Genomic DNA, 23,120 nt, shown 5'->3' with positions numbered 1-23,120 from the left:
TTTATTTATTTGACAGAGAGAGCGAGGGAGCACAAGCAGGGGGAGCAGGAGAGGGAAAGGGAGAAGCAGGCTCCCCGCCAAGCAGGGAGCCCGATGCGGGGCTTGATCCCAGGACCCTGAGATCATGACCTGAGCCGAAGGCAGACGCTTAACCATCTGAGCCACCCAGGCGCCCCAAGATGAGTTATCTTTTAACTCTCCCTCAAGGAATGACTAGGGGAGAGATACGCATCTACATATTCTGTGACAAGTACAGGAAAACCCATGCGCTTGGGGGAAGAACCCAGAAACGGGGAGAACCAGAAACAACGTCATATTGCCTACACACAGAAAGCTCTAGCTCAGCACCATAACAAAAGGCGACAAAATTAGGATTGCTTACTTTTAATTTCTGGGAGAACTAGCACATAATGGAGATCAGACATTCTGGATTTAAAAACAAAACATTTCTAGGACCACATCATCCAAGAGCAGGAACTGTACCTTGACAAAGTCTGCAGTGACAATCGCTAACTCGGTCTGTGAACCAGGTAACCACACCGCTTTGATGATGAAGTTGCCCGTTGCCAACTGTGGGTGCAGCACCAAGTGATCCGAAACAGAGCCTGAACTACTGAAGGTCAACACGTGGCAATCCTGGACAGGGTTTAAGGAACAGACTGGTTAAAAGATGGCGGGAAGTAGAATGACTCATTTCACCTCTCGCAAGTCTTCCCTGACATTCCCTGCCTTCAGATAGTATTCACACTGTCCAGTAATACACTCAGGTTCCGAGAACACACAAAAATCGTTTCCAATACAAGAAAGATCTGCAAGAGCTGGGAGAAATTCAGAGAAAGATTTCTTTTATATTCCAAAGGCTTTTAGGTTTTAATCTTAACGGTGAGAACGAGAAAGCGGCGCTGAGAACAGAGGAAAGAAAGATCAGGATCTGTAGCGCAAAGTAATCAAACCTGGATCAGATTATTACCTTCAGCCCACACACGGCCAGGTAGTCCTCCTTGCAGGGATTCCCAGTGAGGCTCAACACAGTAAAAGGGACAGGGGCAGAAGCCAGGCGGGTCAGAGTCAACTTCCTTTTGCTGGAATCTGCTTGCTTCAAGAGTGCAGAGAGCTGCAGAACAGTGATCTGCAAGGGGACAATCGCCACTTTATTCTTTTTTTCTTTTTTAAGATTTTATTTATTCATTTGAGACACAGAGATACAGAGAGAGAAAGCACGAGCAAGGGGAGGGGTAGAGGCAGAAGCAGGCTCCCTGCTGAGCCAGGAGCTGAACATGGGGCTCAATCCCAGGACCCTGGGACCACGACCCGAACCGAAGGCAGACGCTTAACCATCTGAGCCACCCAGGCGCCCCTTGCCAATTTATTCTTACCCCCATCCTCTTAGAGGACACAGAGTCCAACAAAAGCTCCTTCAATGGGGTACTAGTCCATAGTTAAAGTCTCTTAGGAAAACCCTCTCTTTCTCCCAGTGGAGAGAGATGGGATCCCTTCATTTCCTCCTTCCAGTGACGACAAAAGAGAGGAGTAATGAAACCAGCTCCTCTTTATACACAGTTCGTGAAAATAATTACCCACTCCCTATGTACTATCATCCTTTCTAGTTTTCTGTACAAGTTTTTGTTTTGTTTTGAAGTATTTTAGAGGGACCTTATAGACTTATCAGATTCCTAGTTTGTTTTCCACTTAAGGTAAAGTTAAAACAACTTCACTAGTGATGAAGAAGCCAGAATACAGAAAAATGTTGAGATACGTGCCACCCTTCCAACTTCTACTGGTTCTCTAAAACGACATAAGCTTCCCTGTGTCCATAGTGGGCCAGGAGGACAGGAAAGAACTAAATAAGGAACACTGTGTCTTCCCATGAAGACGCTTATTTCTTGGCTTGTGCCCTGCCTCCAGCATGACCAAACCACACCAAGCCTGGGAGCCACGCTGTCCTAGATAATCGCTAGTCATTATCTTTCCCTGAAGGCTCGAAGGATAGGTTTTGAGTAAGAAACTACTCATCAGAAGCAGCAACTTTGTTCTAGTCACATTACTTCTAAGTCTAACCAATGAACTCAGAGTTGGAGTAGAAAAGCTCATTGAGCTCTGTCCTGTAAAGCATTCTTGGAACCCAAAAGACCTTCTCCCAGAGGACCAATCTGAGTATAGTCATCTATCTGTTTTGTTTAGCACTTAAGACAAATATGACCTAAAATGAGTAGGAAAGAACTAGAAACCCACCTTCCCTTTCTCATGGCTGACAGCCAAATGCTGGCGGCGCCCATGCGGGGAGGAGAGCACACACATAGCCACCCGCCTGAGCACATGGGCGCTGATGAGCTGTCGAATAGTCTGGCCCTGGTCACCACTGTAATTCATCCGAACATTCTCAAAGGCGCCTTCCTGGGAGCCTAAGGTGGGAACCTGGCAAAGAAGGAAGCAGAGAATAGGCAGTAGTAAGCCAAAGAGATCAAGTGGATCCATCCACTATTCATGTGACCGAGACACTGCATAACGCAGTCATTCAAAACCAACAGATTCCAGTCTAATCCACGGACAGTTAGGCAAGCCTCTCAAAGTTATTTTGTCAATGCAATTAAGAACAACGTAGTGAATGTTTCACAAAGCTAAATTTAATTAATACAAAAGTACTGGCTTCTTAAAATATTAAAATGCCCTTTTTTTTACGTCAAATGACGGTGATAACAGAGGGAATGTTTTTCATTGATCTGACCTGGCAAAACTGAGTCGGCAACTTTATGGATCCCCAACACCACCCCAATACTTATTCGCTTCATCTTTAACAGCTCAAAGTCTAAAAGCCACTACTGTAAAACTGTGACTCATTTTTACTAAAATATCAGAATATCTGTATGTACATGTGTTTATTTCTGAGGGAATATTTTTCCCTTAAAAACAGTTTCTTTATGAGATCTATTCCTATACCTCGTTCATTTGTACACTTTCCTTTCAGAAGCACAGACACTTTAGGCTGGTTTCCACTATTTCACACCATTGCTAAACCTGACAGGCAGAACACACCAGAACTCCTATTCTCAGTGCTGAGCAGTAGGTTTTAAAGTGGATAATGACTTACAACTTCTAAGCCATTTCTCATGAAGAACTAGAGTTACCTGAAGGACTATAAGCAGAAGACGACAAATATGATTTTGCAAGCCAGTGGGACCTGAGGTGTCCTACTTTATATACGGAAAAAATTTCTAACTAGTATAATTGCCCTCAGATGTTGTTCCTCACATCTTGGGCGTTCATATATTCTTATGAACTGAAAGGGAACTTACTCACTGAGTTGGCCCAAAGGACCTTTTGTGTGTTCCTTTGAAGACACACCTCACACGTGGATCTCCCCACTGGCTAGCTAGGGACTGGCTGTCCTAAGGATACTCTTTAGAGCATCCAGCACACCTTGGCATCTCAGCAAATGTGCTGCTCTTGCCACACTCACCATCAGCTGATCTGTCATCTCAACCACCTTGTCCACGGTATGCAGCTCCCGGAGGGCTTGCTGGGCCCGGCTGCTACTCCCCACAGCTGAAGCCTGCTGAAAGTTGGTCTGAATGGCGTCCATGAGGAAACTGAGCATGTCTAACACGAGAGGAGCGAAGGAGAAATTGGCCTGAGAAAAATCCAAATACACAAGTGAAAAAAAAAAAAAGAAAGAAAACAGGTCATACTCATCATAATAAATCTTGCCAATAACTACCTTCAGAATCTAGAATCCAGCTTCCACACTTCCAATTTGATATTCTAGCCATATCTCTTCCTTTCGATAATATTGGAATCGTGCTACGAATTCTAGAGCAATCTTTCTAAACCAGGAATCCCATGTAGACACCCTAATGCTAGAATACACCCATCACACAGGATTAGCTAAATTCTCTCCTATGCATCTAAAATTGTTCTGGTTATGTGCCATCCTTGAGAAAACTGAGAAAACAATCATGTAAATGACTTTCTGTATTCTGTGCTTCAGATGAGAAAACACTGGCCAAGGAAGGTGTTCTAGAGTATTACACAACTAAAACAGACGCTCCCTCAAACCCCCCCATTGCTCCTCAGTCCCAAATCCCTCCCTGTGAGGCAGGGGCTGACAACAGGCCCTACTCAGATCTGTCCCGTGAAAATGAGTAAACTCAAGAGAAAGGACAAAGCGTCCCTCAGCCCCACTAGGGGCGTTGCAAGGAGAGCCTTGCGCATGGCTCGCTCGGGAACCAGCTGGCCCGGCTCCGCACTCCACCCAGCGTCCCAGGCACCACCAGAACCCCCACCTGGTTCTGCAGTTCCTCCCGGCAGCCCTCCACTGTACGGCACAGGCTGCTCTTCTTGGGCTTCTCTTCGTCAGCAACCTTTCCGTCGCTGATGGTGACCTTGGCCTTGTCCGCTGGAGATGTGCTGGTGTGGCGCACCAGACTCTCGGAAACCCTGGGTTCACTCTGAAAGGCTGACTCCTTCATGGTGGAGCTCATGCCACTGCTGGGAGTTCGCTTCACCAGCGCCTAGGGACAGAAAATGTCAGAAGCCCAAAGCTCGAACCACAAACACAGATGAAATGCTGCCTGAGATCTTGGTGGGAAATGCAGATCCGGAGGAGAAATCGGCCAAACATTTAAATGATATCCAACCGCCTGAATTCTGATCTTCATGGTACCCACCTAGTAGCTAATACTTCGCCACTCACAGCCACAGGTCTTAATAACAACATCTGAAACTGTGGCAGGTCTTAGAAAAAAAACTGCAAGATTTTTAAGGACCCTGAAAGTTCTAACATTTTAAGTGAAGTGGCTTAGGCCATGATCAGTGATAGACCCAGAACTTACTCCTAGACCTGGGCTACCACGAAGGTGACAAGGCAATTTCCCAGTTTGGCTTCAGCATTCCCGTGTCACTAACGAGTCACCCTTCCTAGCCCAGCGAATGTTCCAAACTCTCACCAAACAGCTGCCATCTTCCTTGGCTCCACAGTCACAGAAGAAGGAACCATATTTGGCATAGGAAATCTCATGATCCTTGTGGCACACCTTGGCACAAACTGTGCACACACCTACCCCATCTACCATTTTACAGGTGTGACAGTGGTACCTACAAAGAACGAGAATGAGTAAATGAGCCCAGCTGCGCCAACAGTCCAAGGCCCAACAAATCCTCACCTGAAAGAATGAACTACTCTTACCAATGCTGATTCATGAATTCTTTCTGAGTGATCGTGAAAGTGCAGAGTTTATTACAAAGAGAATCTTCATCCTTCAAAGATAATAAATCTTTTTAATCAGAAATATACCCTCTACGCAGGCCTACAGAGAATAAACAGTCGATTCATAAATGACCAGTAAAAACTTACCCCTTGAAATTATCTGCAGGCTATAAACGTGCTACAATTCCAGGTGAGAGCTTAAGGTTTTATGATTAGGAAAAAAAAAAAAAAATCTAGGGGTGCCAGGGTGGCTCAGTTGGTCGAGCATCTGACTTAGTTTTGGCTCAGGTCATGATCTCAGGGGCGTGGGGTCAAGCCCTGCATCAGGCTCAGTGCTCAGCAGGGAGTCTGCTTGGGGCTCTCTCTCTCTCTCTCCCCCTCCCTCTGCTCCTCCCCCTGCTCATACATGCTCGCCCTCACTCTCCCCATCTCTCTCTCAAATAAATAAATCTCTAAAATAAATAAATAAAAGAAATCTTAAGCTTTCTCTGTAAGAGAGCTCACACCATCCCCATGAAGAAATCATCCCTAAGACTCCATTTAGGATACAAACACTGAAGAACTGCAGAGTAAGTGACTCTGCATGGAAGAAGCCATGTGCTTATTAAACAGTCCCTTCCCTAAGAGATCAGATCCCTACAGCTTACTCTGCAGACCTGGAAAATCAGTCTGGCATTAGTCATATAAAGTGGGAGAAAGCAGACAGGAGTGGGAGAGTTTTGAAGCTCACAGGGGCTAGAAAAGAGGGCCAAAGGCTTGTTAGCATGAGCTCTGTCAGTGGCAGTCAGCCGTTAATAAACTGGCATGGTTGCCTGGATGATGATGTGGTACTTACTGAATCCTCAGCCTGGGAGTCTTCCTCTTCCACTGCCAACTCCTCCACCCAGTCTGAGTCCACCTCAATGGCCCGCTCCTCCCCATCCACCGAGAGGTGACTTGGGCCTTGACCATTACTCTGGCTCAGGGCATTGGTGACATCGGCCAAGTAAGACATAATGTGGCACGTGCACTCCAGGACTATCACATGCTGGAAGAAAAGACCACCATCACACCACAGAAACCAGTTCTCCATATGTGATTATTGTGTACTATGTTTTCTCAAACTCTCCTCAATAAAGCTCAAGATCAGAGACTTCGTATAAAAGCAGACAAAAAAAACATTTTAATTACCTATTTCCTCAGCTCTGAGCACTGTGACTGCATGTAGCAGTTAATACATTGGGCTGAATTAATGTGATTCATTCATTCTCAAGCACGAAAACAACCCTCTACAAAATGTTGTAAAATGAGGTAAAAATGAAATCAGGAAAACAGAGTAGAATTGGAGGCAAAAACCATTCAAGAAGAATGGTGGTTGCCAGAGGCAGAAGCAGGGGGTGGGTGGAGAATGGATGAAGGGGGTTCAAAAGATACAACCTTCCGGTTATAAAATAAGTAAGTCACACGGATATAATGCACAGCATGGGGACAATAGTTAACAATATATTGTATTGCATGTTTGAAAGTCACTCAGAGAATAGGTCTTAAAAGTCCTCAGTACAAGAAAAAAACATTTTACAACTATGTACGGAGGCAGATGTTAACTAGCCTTATTGTGGTGATCGCTTCACAACCTACACAAACATTGAATCATTATGCTGTACACCTGAAAATAATATAGTGTTACATGTCAAGGATACCTCAATATAATAAAAAGACTAGATTAAAAGTATGAATGGGCTCTCATTGGCTTTTTTCCTACCAACAGCATTTTTTTTAACCATTAGTAAAAGACATTTACGTTACTGGGTTTTAAATTTATGCAGTAGGGAGGAATAGCTTCAGAAATCAAGCGAAATTTTCCAGCAAACCACTGCTCATGTTTGCCTAAAATCCCAGGAGCCTGGCATCAAGGCCTCATATTTCTAAGTTCCTTCCCTAGGCGCTCTGACAGTTCAGAGCTGAGAGGACAAAGACTAGCAAGAAAGGAAGGAGACATGAATGGTGCAGTGCTGGGTCTCAGAGGTCAGTTAGCTGCTCTTAGCCACCTCTGTCAGGTTCATGGTGGGACAAGGGGAGGAGAAGAATGCCTGCATGCAAGACTTCTGTCAGTTTAAAACCGTTCTTCACAGCAGTGACCTGAACCTTCAGGTAAATTAAACAATTCTAGTAAGTGGACTAGAGCAAAGAAGTCAGTCGGTGACCCCATATACCACCTAGTCAGAGTACCCAGTTCCAATGCGGGAGCAGGAGACAATTTTCTACAGCACACCAATGTCTAAAAAACAGCAAGAATTCACTAGGTTTTAAGGATTCAGCTGGATGTTTTTTGTTTACCCTGTTATTTCCCCCCATCACTCCTCACAACCCAGCAGAGGCCCGAGGGCATGCAGTTCACGTTACAAACTCCTAGGGCTTTGAAACTGTACCCAGGCTGGCCAAGGCCAGAAGCCAGTCAAACGGAGAGCCTTCTATGTGATCACAAAGAAGAATCATCAGTCCCTGATTGCTGTCATGCTGCACTTTGCTTACCTTTCCATGCATTACATTGGCATTCAGTTTTTCAACCACATTCTTCTGTGATAGGTATTTCTTGCTGTCCCAAAGGAAAAAAAAGGGGGGGGGGGGACAGGGGAGACACAAAAATCATCTAAGGAACCAAAGAAAAGGAAGCAGTTTTCATGAATCCTGCAACAATTTGTGACACTGGGAAGCAAAGGCATGCTTAGAAAACACTGAGGTGTAGGTGCTCTGGTCTTATCACTGACACTTGATACACTTTCCCTAAGACTTCTCCTAAGGATAATGAACAGGAAACTCTATAAGAATGTAACAAAGATTGAGTCTCAAGTGAACAGTTACAGACTACTCCCTCAATCCCCAATAAAAAGGTAGAGACTCAAGTTCTTTTATACTCACTCCAAGCTACAAAGAAAATAACTTGTAATTCATTATCTATCCCCCTTCTCTCTAAGAGCAACGCTGCACCTATAGATAGGCCCCTCCAATTTCATCATCTTACCATCTACTCAGCCAGTCCACAGCAGCATTGTGAAGCTGAAGATGGCCGGCACCTTGACCTGCACTGGCCAGTGTGGCCATCACAACCATGAGTTCAGGGAAACCAGTCCCATCACCGTTGGCCAACATCTCTGTCGCCATGGGGATCAGGGTGCCCAGAAGCACAGCACACACACCTTCCCCAACTTGGCTGGTAGAAAAGAAACAGCAAATTAGTAAGTAAACAACAGGAATCTGACTGTACTTCTAAATTTATAAAAGTAAGAGACATTGAAAATTAAACATTAAATACATGACTCTCCCCACCCCCTTTCTCCCCACTCCATATATATGCACCCAGTTTTGGACTTCAGCTATTAGAGCACAGAACATTCACCCATGTGACAACTGACAGGCCCAGTCACTGCAAAGTTTTTCCACAGGAGAAATTAAGGAGCTCTACTAGATTCCTTAAGTCTAGTGAGGGGAGCTCCGGAGTCGCTCAAAATGCTAAGGACCAATGCCTGAAGGAAAGAACGCCGCAAATGCTGTCAACATTCATCTGGGGCTCTTAGGGACACGTGACTCAAATGCATGTGTTCTACCTGTTTTCCCGAACGATGTACGTAGTCAACAGCTGCAACAGCTGCCGGTTCTCCTGAATCACATCCAACTGGTCAGAGTCTTTGGGGGGCGACGCAGTCATGCGGGTGAGCCAGGCCTGGAGGCGCACAGGCTCCACGCAAGCCAGCTGTGCCAGAGAGCCACAGAGATGCAGAAGGCTCGGGTTTGGGCTCTTCTCAGCTAGGGACAGACCGAGAGGCTACGGTCAGTGACGGAGGGTGAGGGACAGGAGGGAAGGCGCCGACTAGGAGCCAGGAAAGGCTTCGGGCAAGTTTCCAACTGCCTTCCCAACTTCCTTGCAGGGATTCTCTGCACTTTTTACTCGGTAGTTATACTCGGGCAGAAGATATGCACAGTATTAGCTGGACATCAAAGTTCCCGTAAGAAGATTACTAAAAGCTGTCACTCACTCAGCTGGAAGAGTTTGGTGAAGAATTTCAGAACTCGGTTACAGAATTTAGCAGAGAGGTTCTCATTGGCTGTTGCCATCATGATTTGCACGAGTTCTCCACTGGGAGGCAGAAGGAGTAAAAAAGGGGAGAATCACATTAAGGCTCACATAAAAAGGCATCCGCTTCTATTTCTTCACGATGTCATCTCCCCTCAGGGGACTGGTCACTTGTCAGTCAACGACACCAGGTGTTCATGAAATCAACCCCTCATCAATAACCTGAAGGACCAGCAATTAATCTAAGTCCTCCCCCCGGTACAAACACCTAAAGCAGGCTTTAAGTGTTCCCTGAGACAAAAATACCTAATGCTTTCAGGAGACATTCAAAAAATGTTCACTGAGTAAAACAAAATACGGCTCACCTGTCAGAGAAAAATTCCTCCATAGCTTTACGAGCCTGGCTGCTCTCCAGTTGCTTTTCCAAATATTGGAGACATTCCTCCAAGATGGATTCATCCAGTCCACTGAGGATCAAAAGAAAAATTAACTACCAGAAATAAGGTCTGTTTCAATGTCTTCCTAATATTGATTTTTAAAAATCCAAAGTTTATGACTAAACCTTAAGGACAATATTCAATTTTTTTTCAAAGCTTAGCATAAGGTGCGCCTGGGTGGCTCAGGCAGTTAAGCATCAGCCTTCAGCTCAGGTCATGATCCCAGGGTCCTGGAATCGAGCCTGCTCAGCGGGGAGCCTGCTTCTCCCTCTCCCTCTGCCTCTCCCCATGCTTGTGTTCTATCTCTGTCAAATAAGTAAATAAAATCTTTAAAAAAATTTTTTTCAAAGCTTAGCATAAAGCCTGGCTACACAGGAGGTCAGTACATATCTAACACATTAAACTATAACAAAACGAAAAAGTTCCTAAAATCTTAAAGGATATAGTCAATGGCTAAGAGTTCAAAGAATCATTGCTGCTGTTTCAAATTATAGACAGATAAATAGGAAGGAAAGAAGGAAGGAAGAGGAAGGAAGGGAAGAAGGAAGGATGAGGGAGGGAGGGAGAGAGAGAGGAAAGAAGGAAGAAAGAAAGGGAAGGGAAAGGAGGGAGGGAGGAAAAGAAAAAAAAAGAAATGCTTGATGAAACTCTGTGGAGTCAACAACAAAAAGCCAGCAATGTCCATACTTGGACCCTTCATTAGTACAGTTCTCAGTGGGACAAAGCTGCAACTCACTCTGCTGCTCTTAAGGACTCGCCCACATCACTACGGCCTAAACTACCAAAGTCAAACAATGGTTTGGTTTAGGTAAGTCCCCACCACCCATCTCAGAGGCATGGTTCTAAAAATATTAGAAATTCTACGAAGCTCCTTTGTACAGTTCATTACATCAAGTAAGGCGCTTGATAAGCATCTGTTCAATTACTTAAAGTTTCCAAATCTGAACCATTTAAGCCTTCCACTTTCTCAACATTGATTCCTAACAATCATAAAAGCGGATTCCAAATAACCTTTCGTGCATGTCCACAAGAACATAAAATGAACACAAGTACAGAACTGTCTGTTAAAAAGCACAATAAGCCATTAATTAATGACATAAAGAAGACAGCACTGGTATATTCGGCTGCAAGCAGCACGAGGTCACGGGAGCCTGACCACCCCCTCAATGAGGCTCACCTATCGGGATCTGCATGATTAGCCAGAATGTTGTAACAACCAGTGATCAGTTTCTCATACACTCGAGCCAAGAACTCCTCAGACTCCGCAGGGCCCAGGATGCGCTCCAGGGAGTTGCTACTGATCTCAGCGACGCTCTCAGTGCTCGACTCCAAAAGAAGGGGAAGAAGGGTCCGAATTACCTGTGGCGGGTTCATCTCATCGGACCAACTTCAGCAAAGAAAATGAAACCATGTTAGTGCATATACTCCTGCCACAAAGCTGCAAAGGCAAGGATAGGGCAACTCAATCATTTACTGAGGGAGGAGGGCTTTTACTCCTGTCTTTTTCCCCTTGATATTTTTTACATACAGTGTAATCATACAACTTCATAATTTTATTTTTCATTGTTATATCAGAAACAAAACAAAAATCATTCCACATGAGAAGTCCATTTATTAAAATGTTAAATTAACAATATAAAATGTACTTTGTAATATTCAGAAAAGAAAATTAACTGAAACCTAAGCTAGAAACCCATCCCAGACAACTTTCGTAGAACTGCCAGGAATCTGGATCACTTTTAAGGCGATGTGATAGAGGCCTTCACCCGGGTCCTACGTACAGGAAGACAAAGCAGTGCCTCCCTGGCCTGCCCCAGGCCCCACAAGAGCAGAGGCTAACTCCCGCGAGGATTCTGGAGATGCAGGATTTGAAATCTATCACTGCCACCTTAAAACTCCAACCCAAAGCACCTCAAAATTACAGTATGATTTAAAGCCTGGATGGCCTTTTCTGCCAGAGGGGAGGAGGTATTCTGCTACCTTTCACATCACATTCTAGATTAATGCTCACAGTCCACTCTGAAACAACAGACTCTCTTTGCTACAGAAGCATACAAGAAAAGCATTATTACACGATTATAAACTCCATCTTCCTTTAGCTACGAAGGAACACAGAAATAGAGCACGCAGGGCTCTGTAGTAGATACTCACACAATAAGATCTCCGGTCAGCCTGACCAGTGAGAGGAGGGTGTGCTTCAGAGAAGCAGCCAGGGGCAGACTTTGGCCACAAAGAGTCCCCAAGTGAGCAGCCTGCACAGCACTGATGTAACTCTCCGAAGGGATGGTGTCATTAGCAAAGGCATTGCGCTGAAAGGAAGCAAAACAGACATGAATGGACAGACCGTCTATCTAGCAGGGATAAAAATTCTCACGTGGGGGGAAAAGAACCCAGTGGCATAAACTAAGACCCACTGAGGTTTCTAGACAATGACTCTACTCAGTATACACTATTACTCATCCTGGGAAGGAAAGTGGGGTAGAGCGAAGGAAGCAGTTAACAATTTTTAGTTAGTACAAAGGTAACTTAAAATTTAAAAAGTTAAAGGGCGCCTGGGTGGCTCAGTCGGTTGAGCATCCAACTCTTGATTTCAGCTCAGGTCATGATCTCAGGGTTATGAGATGGAGCCTGCTTAAGATTCTCTCTCGGGTGCCTGGGTGGCTCAGTCAGTTGAGCGTCTGACTCTTGGTTTCAGCTCAGCTCATGATCTTAGTAAAGTCATGGGATGGAGCCCTCATCAGGCTCCGTGCTCAGCGCGGAGTCGGCTTGAGATTCTTTCTCCCTCTCCCTCTACCCCTCCCCCTCTCTCTCCTCCTCTCAAAAAACAAAAAGCTTTTTAAATGTTAGTACAAAGTTAAGATACCCAACACCAGTTTTCAAATAATTAGAATATATTCTACTTAACACTAAAACTACTATCTCTAATAATTAAGAAGGAGGTGTATTTTGCAAAGCATTAGAGTCTCCAATAAAATATCTTCATTATCCTTCCGCTATAGCTCCGGGTGATGTAAATAGAGATCACAATTATAAAGCAGGGATAACAAGATTACAATGCTTGACTTTCACAAAGAACTGTGACAAGGGAATAGTATGTTAATAGAGGTAATTTGAGCAGAGCAGACACAAAGGTCAAGTGAACTGACAGGAGACTCCACAGTCTTCCAACAGCCTCCAGAACCTGAAAGCTACCCTAGAAAACTATGACAAAAGGAGCAGGTTCCTGATATTTTTCCTAAAAAGAAAATGAAAACAGCTCACATTTACTGAGAATTCAGGAGCCAAAGACTGTGCCAGGCACCTTATATTTAATACAATTAATCTTCACAACCCAGTATTAAAGAGACAAGGAAACAGAGCGAATAATAAAACGGCTGTCTTATAACACAGTAACACAGATTTCTTAACAAAACAACCACCTGGGTACCATTTGGGTAATTCAAGCCTTTGATTATCGATTCAACCATAGCAAATATATTGCAGCATACCAAGATCTCTTGCAGTTACTTTCAGCCTAAGGAATAAGAACAGAACACAGAATGGCTAGCGCTCCACATCCCTACTCTGAGAACAGACACTCACCCAGGATCCGATGTTGGGAAACTCATTGGTGTTGATGTTGTTCCAGGATTCACACACAGCCTGCACCCAGGATGGTAAATTCTGAACCAGTGTGGGACCTGGAGGCGACAGGAAGGACGAGGACTCATCACAAGCGAGAAAAAAATGACACATACTATTTTAAAGCCAAGCCCAAATGCAGAAAGATACACCATTGCCCAAGCTGTCAACATAATTACTAAGATCGCTTAGATGGATCTTTCCAATAGCAGTACTACATCCAAGAACTAGCTAATTGCTTAATAGCTAACAATGTCAATTATAAGGTTTTCATTTCCCATCATAGTCACTTTCTAATCTCGCAAGTAAAGACGACACCTGAGAAAGGGATACAAAGCGGGAGCATGTCACTACAAGTCAGGCTAAAATCACTACTCAGCGTCTGTTACACCTTCCACAAACAGGTAGCACCTTAGTCTCTTCTCTCAAGACAAATCTGAGGGCAGGGATTCTTTTTCTTTTTTTAAAGATTTATTTATACATTTCGGAGACAGAGTGAGAGACACAGGTGGGGAGCAAAAAAGAGAGAGAATCTCAAGCAGACTCCCCGCTGAGCACAGAGCCTGACACAGGCCCGATCCCACCACACGGAGATCAGGACCTGAGCCGAAATCAGGAGTCGGACGCTTAACTGACTGAGCCACCAGGTGCCCCTGAAGGCAGGGATTCTTAATGCGCATCAAGAACAGCACTCCAGGAGCGCCTGGGTGGCTCAGTCAGTTAAGCATCTGCCTTCGGCTCGGGTCAGATCCCAGGGTCCCAAGATTGAGCTCCACGTTGGGCTCCCTGCTAAGCGGGAAGCCTGCTTCTCCCTCTCCCTCTGCTGCTCTCCCTGCTTGTGCTCTCTCGTGCTGTCAAATAAATGAATAAAATCTTTAAAAAAAAAAGAACAGCATTCCATGAAGTAGGAGAATTTAATTTCCAAAAGTGTGACTATCTGAACACTGAAAGGGCATTTAAAGCTTGCAATTCAGGAAAATACAAACGGCTATAAATTGAGAGGATAATAACTGCTCTTAACTCCAGTCCTGCTCAAGTCCTTTTGCTTCCCCAGCCTCCATTTTTACCAGATCATTCCTAACATGGGGAAGAGGTCTGCCCAGCACGAAGCAGCAGCTTGCTAATCTCCCTGATCTCCATAAATGAAAAGGAGAACACAGGCTAATGCTTTAGAACCAAATGACTGGTTTGGATCCCAGCCTCCACATCCTGCAAGACGTAGGATCTTGGGCAAATTAACTTCTCTAAGACTTAGTCTCCTATGGAGTAAAAGGGGAAAATAACACTTCATAAAGCTTCTGAGAGGACTGACAGAGATAAACCTATGTCAACGTTTGATACACAGAAAGGTTCCAGTAAGTGGCAAATGTCAGTACACAGGTAGACAAGTGGTAGGACTCGTCCTACCAGTGGTAACAGCATTTCAAAAAGCACATTCACTTACCCAGAGTGTTTGCCTTGCACCTACTAGAGCCAATAGCCAAAACAGCAGCAAAGCCATGCAATTTCTCCTGGGAAGGTTTTTCAGTGGATCCTTCTTCATTAAAGTTCTGCAGCAAATAGGCTCTGAAGAAAAAAATAGGGGATACATGAAAGCTGAAGAACCTACTCCCATCATAGTTAGAAGAAACTGCCCTAGACAAACTGAAACACCTGTACCTCGGTTTCCTAATCTACTAAATGTAGTTGACAGTACCCGCCCCTTTGTGATCTCGTAAAAATCCCAATGGGTAGCTATTTTCCAAAGAATATTCCATCCTCTGAAATGTCCCCAAAACACAATTCTAGGACAAATGAGCTTGGCAAACATTGAACACTATCTACCCACCTCCCCCTGGTCTTGGAAGATTGGCAGTGTATATACTGAAGGCTCTGAGAAGTACAGTCCACCTTTGAACAACAGGAGTTTTAACCGCACAGGTCCACTTACACACAGATTTTTGTCAATAAGTAAAATACAGTACTGTGAACATATTCTGTCCTCCTTATGATTTTCCTAATAACATTTTCTTTCCACTAGCTTAATTGTAAGAATACAGTATATGATACAAATATATACAAAATGTGAGCTAATAGACACTTCCTGTTATCAATAAGGCAATTACTGCAGTTCAGAAAAATACAAACGGCTATAAATTTAGAGGGCAACTACCACCCTTAACTCCAGTCCTACTCAAGTCCTTTTACTTCCCCATCTGGTCAACAGTAGGCTCCCAGTAGTTATGTTTTGGGGAAAACAAAGTTCTATGCATATTTTCAACTGCATAGGGGGACTGGTGCTTCCAACCCCACGGTGTTCAAAGGTCAACTGTTCTATACTTTTTCAAAAGCAGTTCACCTGTATTTACTCAGGACTTCCCAAACTTACTTGCCAGGAATATTTATTAACAGCTTATTATATAAAGAGTTGGCCTAATGGGCCAGATTGGAGCCTAGAAGCTCTCAGAGGGCAGGGACTTGGTCAGCTTTGCTACTGCAATCCCCCCGGCACCTAGAAAAATACCTGACACATAGCAAGCTCTCCCATTTGCTATTCATGCCTATTGCTCATGTATCGTCAAGAACTGTGCCTCCAACAATAGTCCTCGCTCTACTTACTCCAAGACATTCAAACTTAGGCTTTAGTTAAGCTTTACAATGACCCAAGTCCCTTTTAGCATAAAAGCTCCATAGAACAGGAGCTGAACAGTGAAATCCTACAGGGACCAGAGAAAGTAAATAAGAGTAAAGGGGCCCAGTGAGAACAGCTACACGGGGTAGCCATTCCTCAACTCTGGTGTGCTAATGTTACGTGCCAAGTCAGACGCAGTTTTGCCAGTTCTTCCCACGTAAGAAAAGCCATAAATTTTGTTTTGTGAATAAACTCCCCATCTTTATACACTGAACGTAGATTCCAAGTATTTAAACATCATGCAGAAGTAGTCTATAGGGCGTGCAATTTGCAATGTGTATTATTTTAGAAAGGACTGGATTTCAAAATAATCCCCGACTCATTACAAAATTTCTCTAACTACCTACATGAAATTTAAAAAGCATTTAAAGCTTCATCTCAGTGAATGACAGAAATGACATGTTTGGGGAAATTTCATTATCTTTCCTTGTATCCTACAAGTTAAATGCTACAAAATATTTAAAGATTTATAGAAATCAAACTTCTTCTTGGCTCTTCCTGAACTATTTGAAAATTCTCTCATCAGGCATCCCTTTCTTTATATTAGAGAAAAAAACATTTTACCAAGAGAGAAAAAAACCCTGAGCTGACAAAAAGAAAAAAATGTAAGATTCTCAGTCCTTAAGGATCTGCACAGTGAACAGTACTTAGAACCACCAAGCTCAATTTGAAGAATTTTCAGGCTTCTAAAGAAAGTAAACAGCCAAAGGATCTCAATTCCCCATTTCCAACATCTGCGGTCAGGCAGCCCGTCACACCTAGTGAATGATGCATAGGTGTCAATGAGTTGTAGAGTGGCTGGAAGCAGGTTCTTGGTGATCTCAGAAGATTTATGAGGATCGGTCTCGGCGGCCATCTTGGAAAAATGCTCATCCAGGGAGACCTGGACCTTCGAAATGGCAGCATCAAGGGTGTAGATGGACTGCAGACTTGGAATTTCATGGAGTTGCAAGATGGTGGTATAGTCGATGCTACAGAATGATGAGATCTTTAAAAGTACCCAAAATATTAATTAGTTGTGGCAAAGGGCTACGGCAAAAGCTAAATCCTGGTATTATGGACCCAAAACGAACATACCTGTCGAGCAAAGTATTCCTCTACAATTTCAACATCATACTTCACTGAGCTACATTTGGTGGATGCCAGTTCTAGGAGAGAACCAGCATGTTCCGCCTTCATGCCCTGTTTGATAAGGTGATCCTGTTTGGACAGCAAGAAAAAGTGTTCAGATTATTACAGATAGAGTCTAAAGCTTTCATTACCCTTAAAAACTAACAAGTTCCCACAAGTACAGAGCATGGTGGCTTTGGCCACCCCTCGGCAGCAAGCCCTGTGTGACACCGTGGTACCTTTATCCAGTTAACATAAGAGCTGATGCGGAGGCGGGAAGACCAGCGCAGGGTGTGTAAGATGTCACATTCACTCATCTCAGGTGAGTTCATAGCCAGCTGGTTCATGTAGGTCTTTGATGGTGGCAAAATCCCCAGGATCCTCCACAGTATCAAGAAGTAACACTGAAGGGCACAGGCCTCCTGGAAGAAGCGAAAAGAGTGGTCACAGCAGTGGCACTTGGAATCGAGTCACGAGCCCCCAAACAGTAAGAACCATTCCAAATACAATGTTTAAAGCAGACTGTGTGCAGTCCTGACCTTCAACTAAGATCTGGCTTGCAAGTCTGCTCTGCAGGTCTTTGACAGAGAATATATATAATAACAAAGCAGGGTCCTAGGATTGAGCCACACGTCGGGCTCCCTCCTCAGCGGGGAGCCTGCTTCTCATTCTGCCCGTCCTGCCCCCCTCCCCGCTTGTGCTCACTCTCAATCTCTCTCGCGCGCTCTCTCCCAAATAAATAAAATCTTTAAAAAAAAAAAAAATACTGAAGTATCAGTCAGTTCTGGAAACAGATAATTCAGTAACTGATTAGATCCCAGGAAGAAATTTCTGGTAGAACCGCTACCCAATTATCAAACACATTCCAAACTCTTTATAATCAGCCTGGGCTTCAGTGGTCTTACCAAGGCCGTTACGTTCTTGTTTTCCTTCCTCCTGACGGTATCAAGCTGGGATCCGGCTGCAAGCAGGGATGTCAGTGCAGTGTAAAGCTCATCATACTTGACAAGCTTAGAGAAAAGAACATCACATGCCTAATATCGAGAGGAAAAAAACATTTTTCTTATTTTTTTGAGATATTTTGTCTACTACCCATACACTATCATTTAATCTCATGACTGACAAAATAGCTCATTCAAATTACAGGTAAGAATTTCTCCTTGCAGCAAGATTCCCATTCAGGGACCTCTCTCAGTTTATGGACTATTGTGAACACACAAGGGCAGGTATTAGAATGATGTTAACTATTTTTTCCATTAAAAATATCTGCATGTGAAGATGCTAACAGAGACAGGAAGAAGGTGCCCCTACGGCAAAAGTAGAGCCCAGCAAATAACATATTCCTACTAGAATAAGTTCAAATCCTAATACAGGCCAAATTCCCTCATTACAAAAAGCAAGTCATTCCCTTTTCCCCTGACAGACTGATTTTGGTGGAAACCATCTGACCCACATGTAAAATGGGGTTTTAAAATTCCTGGTACCACAGAATCGAGTCGGTTCAAATCATCCTCTGAGGCTTCTGGGGACAGGACACAGTAGAATCTGGGTTGTGGGACAGCATCTGAAAAACAGTGGGCTCGTTAAAAGAGTGGTTTAATTCTCAACTCTGTTTAGCAATTATAAAATGTAAAAACTAAATAAACACTTTGGACACCTGAAGACACAAACAACCTTGGCACTACTGACATTTGGGGCCAGGTAATTCTTTGCTACAGTCCTGTGCACGACAGGATGTTTAGCATCCTCCCCGCTGTGACAACCAAATAGGTCTCCAGACATTGCCAAATGTCCCCGCATCCCTAGTTAAGAACCACTGCTCTAGGGGCGCCTGGGTGGCTCAGTCATTAAGCATCTGCCTTCGGCTCAGGTCATAATCCCAGGGTCCTGGGATCGAGCCCCACATTGGGCTCCCTGCTCGGCAGGAAACCTGCTTCTCCCTCTCCCTCTACTGTTCCCCGTGCTTGTGCTCTCTCACTCTGTCAAATAAATAAATAAAATCTTAAAATAAAAATAAACAAACAAAAATAAACACAAGAGACATTTCATCAAAAGAATGGACAACTGCTCCACACCACAGAGAAGGTGAGAAACACCACAGAGAAGGTCATGGCTCCCATTATTTTCTGAACAGTATCCCACCATGACCCAAAAGGAAGTTTAGCCTGTGGGCTAGAACCACATTCCTATAGAAAAGTAAATGTAATCACTCACAGTGGCAGAAATCCATGTACTGCACTCTATGAGCAGACACAAGAATTCCTAATTCTTATGTCTCAATGTTGTTTTGCTTTTTGTTTTTAAATCAATGTGGGGGGGCACCTGGTGGCTCAGTTGTTAGGCGTCTGCCTTCGGCTCAGGTCATGATCCCAGGGTCCTGGGATCGAGCCCCGCATCAGACTCCCTGCTCCGCGGGAAGCCTGCTTCTCCCTCTCCCACTCCCCCTGCTTGTGTTCCCTCTCTCGCTGTGTGTCTCTGTCAAATAAATAAATAAAATCTTAAAAAAAAAAAAATCAATGTGTGATATGTGACAGTCTATTTCCAAAAAGGTTCTGAATCCCTTGGTATTTGCCACCTATAGGGAATAGACTAAATCTTGAGGAGTCTCTAGCAATCTCTAGCACCAAATTCACTCCCCCCAATGAGAACCAGTGAGTCAGCTTCTTACTGACAATCTTCTTTCTGACCTGATGAAAAATGCTTAGACCAGTTTTCTTCTACTTCTTTGAACCCATGATAGAGAGGGGTGGTCGCCCGGCGGCTGTTGCTGTCCTGGGATCCATTTGCCCACCCAAAAGGAGGACTCAGCAAATTATGCTGCACCTTTTAAAACACAAATACTCAAATTAAGAAAGATACCTAGCCACATTCCGCATCTCACTGCAGGTGTGATAACTCGTCAATATATCAAACCTTGGGAAACTCACAAACCAAAATAAAGTTTTGACGTTTCTGTGACTTCTTTGGGGAGCATCTTTTTGCCAAAGTATAATGGGAATAGGGCTCAAGCAAACATTCTAGGAAATGCTGAATAATCCTTAACTGGCCTTCACGTCCTCATGTTGGATCCCTATAACAAAACAGTTTACTAACCCATACAACTTACTGCTCAACTATCATTCAACCACTAACAAATACTCAGGGAGGGCAGATGCTCAGGGCACTGAGCTAGACACCAGGTAAAGTGGGTTAATTCAAAGGACACCTGTGAACAGAACCTATAATCCAATTTTCACAAAACCATCAAATCAAATAACCTACATTTACTGCTCCTGGCTAAATACAAAGCGTGAGCGCACACACGCAAGTCCAGTAGTCTTCCTAAGATTAATCATAAACCTACCACAACAAATGTCTAAAACCTAAAGTGAGCAGGTCATTTTACTTTGGATCATGGCAACTCGAGAAGAAAAACACTCTCGGGGCACCTAGGTGGCTCAGTCGGTTAAGCGTCTGCCTTCGGCTCAGGTCATGATCCCAGAGTCCTGGGATCGAGCCCCGCATCGGGCTCCCTGCTCAGCGGGAAGCCTGCTTCTCCCTCTCCTACTCCCCCTGCTTGTGTTCCCTCTCTCGCTGTGTCTCTGTCAAATAAATAAATAAAATCTTTAAAAAAAAAAAAAAAAAACACTCGATAACAGCTAGTAAAGCAAAAACAATGTGTTCATCTGTACCTGCTCAAACAGATACACAGGGGCTTTGGAGTACTGATGAAGCAGATAATCAAAGATCAGAAGGAGGCGAGCCAGGATGAGAGGCACAGAGCGCGCCTGCGCATCCATGTTGGCACTCAACTCCTGGATGATCTGCACAAAAAGGGTCAGTATGGCCCGCCGGCCTTTCTCAGTGAAATTGTGAAAAATGAGAAGGAGCAGCTGCAGGTGTTCTACATTCAAATCTTCCGTCTCGTTGGGCACCACCCCTTGCAGGGCATTCTGCTTCATTGTCGACAAAAACCTACCGCAGAGAAAAGGAGAAAGTGTCTGGTGAAAGAAGTCCGAACATCCCCCAAGATTTACAATGTCAAGGGCTGGAGGAGTTAAGCTTTTTAAACCCAGGCATTAAGATAACAAATCAAGGAAGACAAAAATCTACACGTAAAGAGAAGATTAAAAACTCAACCTTGGCTACGAAAAAGGTAAATTCGGCCACAGAATATTCCCTGTCGACTGTGGCGGTAGTGTGAACACCCACTCTCCCATTTCTGACCATGAAAAGAACTGTAAGCTCCCCCAAAAGGTGGCTTGTTTTTTTTAATTAATAAACCTGGACAGTTTTATAAACTAGAAACAGTTCAATTACTTTTCCCTATAATTTGACTCTACAGCTTAATTTGTATTTTGAGAGTTTACACTACAGGTTAAAAGCACTGCATGATAGCACTCAAAAATAACTCAATGTACTAAAAAGCAATAAAAAATAAATTATACTATTCAGAGAATTTGTCTAAAGAGCTTTTATGCAAAAAAGGAATGAATGTAGACAACTGTTTCCATTGCCTTTGGCTAATTTAGGAAAGAGATTTGTGTTTTAATAAGGGTTTCCCTCACCCCATCCCCCTATGCTCCCCCCTCGCCCCCTCCCCCACCTCCTGGCCTTTTTGCAAGATTCCACCAAGAAAAATACAGTGGGACTTTGGCATTCAAGGAGGTTTATGACTCCTCAAATCCAGCATTAGAGCTATTTGATCATAGTATGGGGAAGAGAAAAGCAAAGCCTTTTAGGAAAACAAACTGCTTTGAAGACTCTTAACCATGTAAACAAAAATGGCAAATATAGGTCCATCTAAAGAGGATTTAGATGATTAATCTGAGCTTCCCCCAAGTAAAATAGTTCTTTAAAAGTTGCCCAAAAAAGACTGCAAGTCACCCTGAGTGGTTTTCATGATGAAAGCAAAATAACCAAAGACAGAGTTGGCTTCCCTGTTCCCGGTCTTTCAGAAAATCAGGTCAGGATAAAATTGGCTATGTTCAGGATTCAGGTTCTGTCTCATAATTGCAACCATATCCCCCATGTGCTAAGGGATGATTTTGTTTCCAAACCATGGTTTAGGTACTTCTGCTTCTTAAACAGCACATCTTCCCCCAAAGCCATCAGAAACATACTCCTCCGCCCTCACCACCGTACACCCTACCATCAGATACCACCTCAGAGCCCCAGGCTAACTACAGAGAAGTCAAACAAATTAAAAAAGCACATAACCTTCTCTGCAGGGCTTCTCCTGGAGTTCTCTTACCTGTCCCAAACTTTAAGGCATTCAGGGACATCGGGATCACCTTGAGCGCCGGCTTTATGTTGCCAGATGAGCAAAAGGCGTGAAAGCACAGAGAGGCTTTGAGGGTGAATGTACAAGGGCCAAGGGCCCTCAGAGAAAGGTGCTACTCCCAGCTGCTGCAACAGCGTGTTCTGCCAGGAAAGACATACAAGAGACCATTAGGAAAAAGACAGAAAATGAGGCCAAAGGTTACCCACGAGCCCTAAATGTTACTCTTTAATGCTGGAAGAGTATTTTAAAGAGCACGCGGAAATTCAGATTTAGACATAGTCTGGAGAAAGGTCATTTCACTCAACGAACAGGAAAAAAGGAAAAATTACTAATCAAACCCCATTCACAACCATAGCTAATTAGCGTCAGAACTGGGGTCCTGACACTAAAGGAGAGATGCACGAGACAGCAGAATCTGGATGACAGTCCAAACGAGCTGACAGTTTTTCTTTCACAACCAGTTATATACCTCAAGTAACATTCAAAGTGGGGAGGTCCTACAACTCGTAGGTCCAGCCGCTTGTATTTTCTTGTAAGCCTCTGCTTAGGGGCAGAGAAAGTCTGCCTCTGCGATGTCAAGGCACCCCAAATTAGTCAGGGTTGTCTGCCTCCAGTTGTAGCATGTCTTTCAAATGAGCTTGACTTGCAGCTCAGTTACTTAGCTGCAACTTATCTTCTCAAACACACACACAAACTGTGCACGATGCCAATGGAAAACCAGACAAAGGCCTGCTTTCTCACTTGGCTTCAGAAGACACAAATCA

The 23,120-nt window shown here is 43.9% G+C and overlaps 1 protein-coding gene across 7 annotated transcripts in view; it reads right to left on the bottom strand.

The window, feature by feature from the left end:
- Positions 1-23,120, bottom strand: part of UBR4 (ubiquitin protein ligase E3 component n-recognin 4) — a 131,881-nt gene that overhangs the window by 80,735 nt on the left and 28,026 nt on the right. For all 7 annotated transcript variants that reach the window (XM_032392514.1, XM_032392520.1, XM_032392546.1 and 4 more), the window contains exons 18-42: positions 22,327-22,496; positions 20,765-21,047; positions 19,781-19,916; positions 18,578-18,657; positions 17,999-18,127; positions 17,333-17,515; positions 17,061-17,183; positions 16,742-16,971; positions 14,757-14,878; positions 13,274-13,371; positions 11,843-12,000; positions 10,869-11,078; positions 9,620-9,721; positions 9,217-9,317; positions 8,788-8,986; positions 8,205-8,393; positions 7,715-7,778; positions 6,039-6,230; positions 5,183-5,253; positions 4,944-5,091; positions 4,281-4,508; positions 3,458-3,628; positions 2,233-2,415; positions 971-1,129; positions 484-636 (exon numbers count right to left, since the gene is read on the bottom strand). In XM_032392514.1, coding sequence (XP_032248405.1) covers positions 484-636; positions 971-1,129; positions 2,233-2,415; positions 3,458-3,628; positions 4,281-4,508; positions 4,944-5,091; positions 5,183-5,253; positions 6,039-6,230; positions 7,715-7,778; positions 8,205-8,393; positions 8,788-8,986; positions 9,217-9,317; positions 9,620-9,721; positions 10,869-11,078; positions 11,843-12,000; positions 13,274-13,371; positions 14,757-14,878; positions 16,742-16,971; positions 17,061-17,183; positions 17,333-17,515; positions 17,999-18,127; positions 18,578-18,657; positions 19,781-19,916; positions 20,765-21,047; positions 22,327-22,496 — 3,882 coding nt within the window. The remainder of the gene's footprint in view (positions 1-483; positions 637-970; positions 1,130-2,232; positions 2,416-3,457; positions 3,629-4,280; positions 4,509-4,943; positions 5,092-5,182; positions 5,254-6,038; positions 6,231-7,714; positions 7,779-8,204; positions 8,394-8,787; positions 8,987-9,216; positions 9,318-9,619; positions 9,722-10,868; positions 11,079-11,842; positions 12,001-13,273; positions 13,372-14,756; positions 14,879-16,741; positions 16,972-17,060; positions 17,184-17,332; positions 17,516-17,998; positions 18,128-18,577; positions 18,658-19,780; positions 19,917-20,764; positions 21,048-22,326; positions 22,497-23,120) is intronic.

The sequence above is a fragment of the Phoca vitulina genome, unplaced genomic scaffold (genome assembly GCF_004348235.1).
Source record: "Phoca vitulina isolate PV1807 unplaced genomic scaffold, GSC_HSeal_1.0 scaffold2, whole genome shotgun sequence".
Classification (NCBI taxonomy): domain Eukaryota; kingdom Metazoa; phylum Chordata; class Mammalia; order Carnivora; family Phocidae; genus Phoca; species Phoca vitulina.
This window is presented reverse-complemented; position numbering and strand designations above follow the sequence as displayed.